The 6542-nt window shown below is 39.5% G+C and overlaps 1 protein-coding gene across 1 annotated transcript; it reads right to left on the reverse strand.

Annotated features, from left to right (window-relative positions):
- Window positions 1–306: 306 nt before the first annotated feature.
- NPS (neuropeptide S) lies at window positions 307–3756 on the reverse strand. Its single transcript, XM_073241671.1, has 2 exons — window positions 3681–3756; window positions 307–861 (listed from the first exon to the last, which is right to left on the reverse strand). Exons 1-2 carry the CDS (start codon window positions 3717–3719, stop codon window positions 670–672), a joined length of 231 nt encoding a protein of 76 aa, XP_073097772.1. The 5' UTR covers window positions 3720–3756; the 3' UTR covers window positions 307–669.
- Window positions 3757–6542: the final 2786 nt, after the last annotated feature.

Genomic DNA, 6542 nt, shown 5'->3' on the forward strand with positions numbered 1-6542 from the left:
CACAGGGCGACGCATTCTCCCTGTTGTCGTGACTGTCACCAGCAGTTTTTCTGGGTCCTAAGACTTTTATAAAGGCGACATATTTCCAAAGCGAAACAACAGTCCAGGTCTAAGCATACTTGATGGTAAAGGTCAGCAAGAGTTATACCCTGAGGGCTCTGGTAACCTTTGTTTCTGGAATCAACTGATTGATTGAGGAAAACATGGGGTTACCACCAATCTTAACTGTGGCTTGTTTCCTAAGACTTTCTTAGAAACTGAAATAGCACATCCCAAAAGAATTGGCCTTGCAAAGTCATTTCAGAAAACTGTATTTAAGAAAAAAACATCAGCATTATGATAGTACAGTACTACAGACAGGACAAAAAGTCACTCCATTGTCATTCCAGTAAAAATGCTCATACTTTCTGGCCAATTTAAGATCCTAGCAAATGTGTCCATCCCTACCCAGGAAAGTTACTAACTGATCACATCAGCAGTTTATTCTTACAGTAGAAGTTTCAGTCTGGCTTACATTTTTTAAAACTCCATTACACCAGCTAAGAGAGAAAAGGTACTTACGAACAGAGAGTGCACAGATATTAATGATGAAGATATACCTGACTTTCAGCACAGGAGACACACTCTAGAACATTCAAAATTAATTCTCAGAGTTCTTTGCACACTGATTCATGATTTTGCTCTTGGAAAGGAAGTTTTTTTCATCCCCATGCCAACCCCATTGCGAAAGGACCTTTTCATAAACGTCTTCTCCAAAACCGGCTTTAGAAAATCTAGTCCCTCGCTCCTCTCCATCCTGGTTGGGCAGCTGTTCAGCGGGATGAGGAAGGAATCAGGTTTTCCAGACACCTGGAAATTCCTCTGGGAGAGGGGGAAGAGAAAGCCGCTTTAGTGTTAAAGGTTTATTTCAAGGAACAATTTTCAAAATCTTACAGCAATAAACCCAATGTACCCAGTCTTTTAAGGGCAACATTTTGCTAAGACCCAATATATAACTTATCTAAATACAAAATACAATCTGGGGCTGTCTACCTCTTGTCTCTCATTTATACACTACTTCCGCAATTGCTGCTATCCCGTGTTTGCACCATACACTGTACATAGTTATCTTGTTGCTATTACTTTATAAAGAATCTTTCAAGGGGTACTAGTCTTGGGAATAAATTTTTTAACTCACTAAGAAAGACAACCCTTGGTAACCAAACTGCAGGTTTCAGTTGGAACCAGTTTCCTTCCGGGGCCTGTCCTGAGCCATTTGCCTAGGTTCTCCTCGAATGCCAGCAACTTCTTTTGACTTTGGTTGAGCTCCTCCTCAGTGGCTCTAAGGACTGTATGATGCAGGACCGTGCAGGGAGTGCCTACTTATGAAAAAAATAAGTTTGGAATCCTAGAGCTCCAACTGGCCCTCAAGGACCTGCAATTCAACCCATACTTCAAAGATAAAGAACCAGGTACAGAGGAAAGGAGGGCGTCCCAAGACATAGGAGCTGGTGAATCCAAGAGATGGGCCTGACCCAGGAATGCCCTACAGAGGAAGTACAGCATTGACAGGGTGCAAAGTACAAACGCCATCAATGCGGAGAGCAAAGATTCACTGAGGATCTCTGTGCATCAGGGCCTCCCCTCATGCACAGTCCCATGATGAAGGGACTATCGTTTCACCAGTTTTAAAGGAGGAAATTAAATGGCAAGTAGGGGAAGCTGAAGCAAGTGTGGAGTTGAGGCGTCTGACACCACTCAAGGCACGTGTCCCAAGTATACAAGAGCTAAAGAGGACAAGGGGGTTGAACACTTGTATTATAAATAAACATACCACAAAGTAAAAGGTACACATTTTTCTTTCCTAGTGCAGGAAAACAAGTTTGGTTTGGGGTTTCTTTGGAAGGTGAAATGGGGCCAGAGAGCAAGAAAGCCTTTCTGGGATCCTTTGCCCACCCCTGAGCGGTTTGTTGACACTTCCAGGAGTCAGAGCTCCTGGGAAGATCATTCCCACAGGCCTCTGGAAGAAAAATGGGCTTTTTCTTTTCTTTCTTGGACCTCAGAACAGTCAGAGAGTTTCAGAAATATTGGTCAAGGGAAATCAATCAAAAACTCTGATTTGAACACCCACTGTGTGTTTTTCCCTATGTGAACAAAGGAAATCTAAGCATGATATAATGCCATCTATTTTAAATTCCCCAGCAAGGAGGGGTCTATGAGTCATTTCAGGAAGGGAAGCATTCCAGTTCTTTCCAGAAATACTCATGATGCCACCACCTTTATATTGCAAAAGAAATGTATCAGTTCTAGAGATCCCAAAAACATCCTTAAAAGATACTGATGCTCTTGCTGATCACTGAAGGGAGCCCCTCCCAGAGGTAACAGAAAAATATGGCATATTTGCCCAGTTGATGGGCTTTATGAAGTTCACAACAAATATTACAGGAGCCGGTATGTCATTCGTCTGCACAATCACTCACCCTAAACAAATTGGTTAGGTACCATTACTACACAATGGGATTATAATGAGAATGAAATAGTCATGTGCAAAAATAGCAATATGGAAAATGCAGTGAAAGAAGAAACATTTCATGGACAAGGAGATCTCACAAGTACATTAGAAGAAGGTACATCCTTAATTTTTAAAAAAAATCTGCACACAAGTGCCTCTTGTTCAACAGAAATGTCATGAACAAACCTTTGGGGAAAGAATCAAAAGTAATTAGGAAGACACTTGAGAAAAATATACCAATTTATAGATTGTGACTCATCAACTTGATCAATGTGGTGTCTTACAGAATCAATGACTAAATTAGTGTTGAATGCTCATAGGAATAAAACAGGAAAAATGAAGCTAGATTAAGTAAACAAGTAATGGAAAAATGACAGATGCAAAGATTAGTGAGAAGAGTATTAATACACATATGAGATCATTAAGTTTTGACATTTATTTATTATTTAGGACTTATGTAGCATCTCATTATTCTAAAAGTAATTTCATAAATTACACTGATTTCAGTAATTACAGTATGCCAGGTTATGTTTTAGCAGAGCAAAATTAAAGTACAAAAAGCTACCAGTAACAAAAGATATTTTAAATTTTAAACACAGTATTAACATAAATCAACTGAGATATCATATTGAAATAGCATTCAAAAATCCAAAGAAAAATGTTCATTTTTCTGAATGTCTTGAACAGTTCAGGGTAAACAGTTAGGAGCTTAATCAATATTCTTGAATAAATATACAAATTTATTCTGACATGTTATCTATATGCTTCTACATCTGAAAAACTTGCCATTTTTGTGAACTTAGGAAATTCACAGGTTTTGAAAAATAATCCATTGTATTTTTAATGTAGTTTCAATGGTTAAATGTTGACCTTGACTATGAAGGGATGCATGTGAAATAAATAAATGATCATGGGCTAAACAATTTATATTTTACATAAAAATGAAAGCATTCCTATGCAGAGGTCAAGTCTGAAATAATTCAAAACAGATTTTGATACTCCAGTATTATCTATTGTCAAAATGTGTTTCGTTTTACTAATATCAATACTCTGCTTGTATCTATTTTCATTGAAATCTCTAGTAATAAGGGAAATTCTTTTTCTGCTACATATTCCTTGAGATTATTTTGAATTTATCTGTAACTCTAGTTATCTAGTCAAGCATCAAAAATAGAGGCAAAGCTCTTACCTTAGAAGGTGGAAGTGGATAACCCCAAAACACATGCATTGTAGAAATCGACAGAACTAGAATAAGACTAAATTTTAATGAGCTGCAAAGAAGGGAAAAAAAACCCTCAGATTAGTCTCATTTAAGCAAGTATAAATAAAAAGGAATATATAAATTTGACATTTTTCTTTGTGGAAAAATGCAGTCTTTTACCTAATCATTGTGGACTTTCCAAACTCTCTGCAGGTCGGTAGTTTTATGGTCAAATTCCTCACACAACTGTCAGATCCTCCTTGGGTGACCCTTTTATACCAGAAAAGTTCCGGAGTAAAAATGTCATCACGGCCCATCATTGGTGACTAATTGGTTCTTTTTTTGTTCTTGTTCAGTTGGAAAAGGACAATAACATATAGGCCTTGTCACTGAGCTATCAAGATTGACTTAATTTAAAGTTTGCCATTAAAAATACCCTTCAAAGACATTGGTCTTCTAAGCAGCAGCATGGTGACATAGACCGCCAGAGGTCTCAAAAGAAACCAAAAGTTTGTTTAGGGTTTAAACACTTAAGAAGGGTGACATTATTCCTTTGAAATGTCCCAGGCATCTTGTGTCAGAGACTAACACGGAAGGACTCTTCACAAGAATAAAGAACACCCACCTGAACAATACACACAGATTATTCAAGGTCTCTACAGTAGATTTCCTTCCTTTAGGACTTCTGAGATTAAAGCAGGGAAACAAGTACCCAGCTTTGACACTAGTCATTCAAATAAAGGCAGGATGCCATGTCTACCCCTTGCCATGTGCATCCCCAAGTCCCAGGCTCAGAGTTCTGGGAAGGCCTGGCTACGATGGCCTCCTTTTTCTCTGCAGGGCATAGAATTCCTCCAGGAAGCCTCTGCTGTCCTTACATTCCAGTGGGCTTCTGCATTAATAATTGATTCAGAAACACTTAGTATGAACAGATGTGACTGAGGCTCACAATGGAGGAAATCCTCAAGGGAGGTGCTTTCTACCTGGATAGCTAGTGTTTCTGCGATGGAGCCAGCATTTTTTGAATGCAAAGCAATCGAGAGAAATCCTTGCCTCCACAAGATCAGCCCCTTTGGGAGGACAAAGCTGCCCTGTGTCTGGGGTATCCACTGCCCATCTGTCAGTGCTATAGTCCTTTATTGTGGGACCTGCCCCTTGGTATGAGTCTCAGGTTGCTGTCAATCTCATAGGCATGCTTTGCCCGCTCCAAGGGGAGCTAAGTGACCTGGACTCTCCAGGGAATCCAGGTCACAGGGATCAGCGCCAAGTCAGGAGCCAGGGCATGTGATACGACACCTTTGAGCGTAGTCCTTCTGAGGACATTAGGTGGAGGCTGGGAGATGAAGAACTCTAAGAGCACCAAGGAATTGAACACACATTTACTTTTGTCTCTCATGAACCCAGCTTAAATAAACACATAAGAAAAAAAAATATGGAGAGGCGATGACGGCAACAGTGTCTTGAGTGATGAGCGATTGACCAAGTAGATCTGGGAAAGGCGCTTATGAAACTAGTAGTTCAGTGACAGACCCCCAGCAGCCTCAAGTACTCTTAGATCCAGGTCCTTTGGGATGTGTCAAACATGGCATTAAAAAAAAGAAGATCCATTGAAAGTTCAAGAGCCAGTTCAGCCCCACATCCCCTCCCCACTTCCCACGTCCAGACAATTTCTGGTTCGGCAGAGGACTATAGGTTTATTCTAAGGAGTAGGTAAAGCAAAGCATCTCCTAACTGGGGTCAGGCATAGTTGGCATGGGGGGCGTATTCTTCGGGAAACAAAGGTTGAACAAGTATTATATTCAGGGTGGAGGCCTGTGGATCTTATCCCTGACATACTGTTAGACAAGTCTTTGCCCTCAAGATAAGTGGCTGGAAGATCCTCTGGGAAATTTGTCCAGCCCCAGAAGAAAACCCTAGAGGCACAGACCCCAGGCTTCCCTAACAAAAACAGCCCAGCTAAGTGCAATCCACTGAAGTCCAGGGCTAACCAAACCCCATAACACACACACAAAATTTTATAGGCTTTTTAAAACTTCTCTACTCTTAATAATAAGCAGGTAACTCAGAAATGCAACTGAAAAGAGTAAGGGATATTTATAAAGGCAGAACCCAGTAAGAACAACAAAAATGGGAGAGAAGTCTACAGCCACAGTATCTTACCCTTAAAGACAGAGACCAAAACAAACAAAGTATTTTGAAGGAAACAAGAGAAAATACAAGAGAAGAAGACTTAAGATGAGTATCTAATATTCTTCCAGACAGAAGATACTGTATCTATAAAATAAGAAAAGAAAGCTATATAAGGCAAAATATTTAGAGGACAAAAAAAAAGAGCTAATGAGAATTAAAAGCATTAACAACAAAAAAAAAGAAAAACCTCAGTAGGAGGATTGAAAGATAGGGTTAAATAAATTTCCTGGACATTTCAGAAAAAAGGCCAGGGAGAAAAATTAAAGTAATTAAAGAATAGTAGTCATCCAACTTATAAATAATAGGAGTCCTAGAAAAGAGAATAGAAAATGGGAGTGGAGAAGGAATCGTCAATAAAAAGATTTAAGAACATTTCCCCTCACAGAAGGTCACTATTTTCCAGAAGGACAGGAGTTAGCCAGTGCCTGACACCGTGGATACATCTGACCCATGCCGAGATATGTCACAGAATTTCATCATATTGCATCCTAGCAGCTTCCAGATTACTTACAAAGACTCAAGCATCAGAAATACTTTGGACTTCACTAAAAGTACTAAGAGCTTAGAAGACAATGGAGCGGTACCTTTAAAATTCTAGAGAAAAAAAATGATATCCAGTCTAGGATTTATTCCCAGTGAAACTATTCATTAAATGGAAGC

Source organism: Manis javanica, chromosome 7 (assembly GCF_040802235.1).
Source record: "Manis javanica isolate MJ-LG chromosome 7, MJ_LKY, whole genome shotgun sequence".
Classification (NCBI taxonomy): Eukaryota; Metazoa; Chordata; class Mammalia; order Pholidota; family Manidae; genus Manis; species Manis javanica.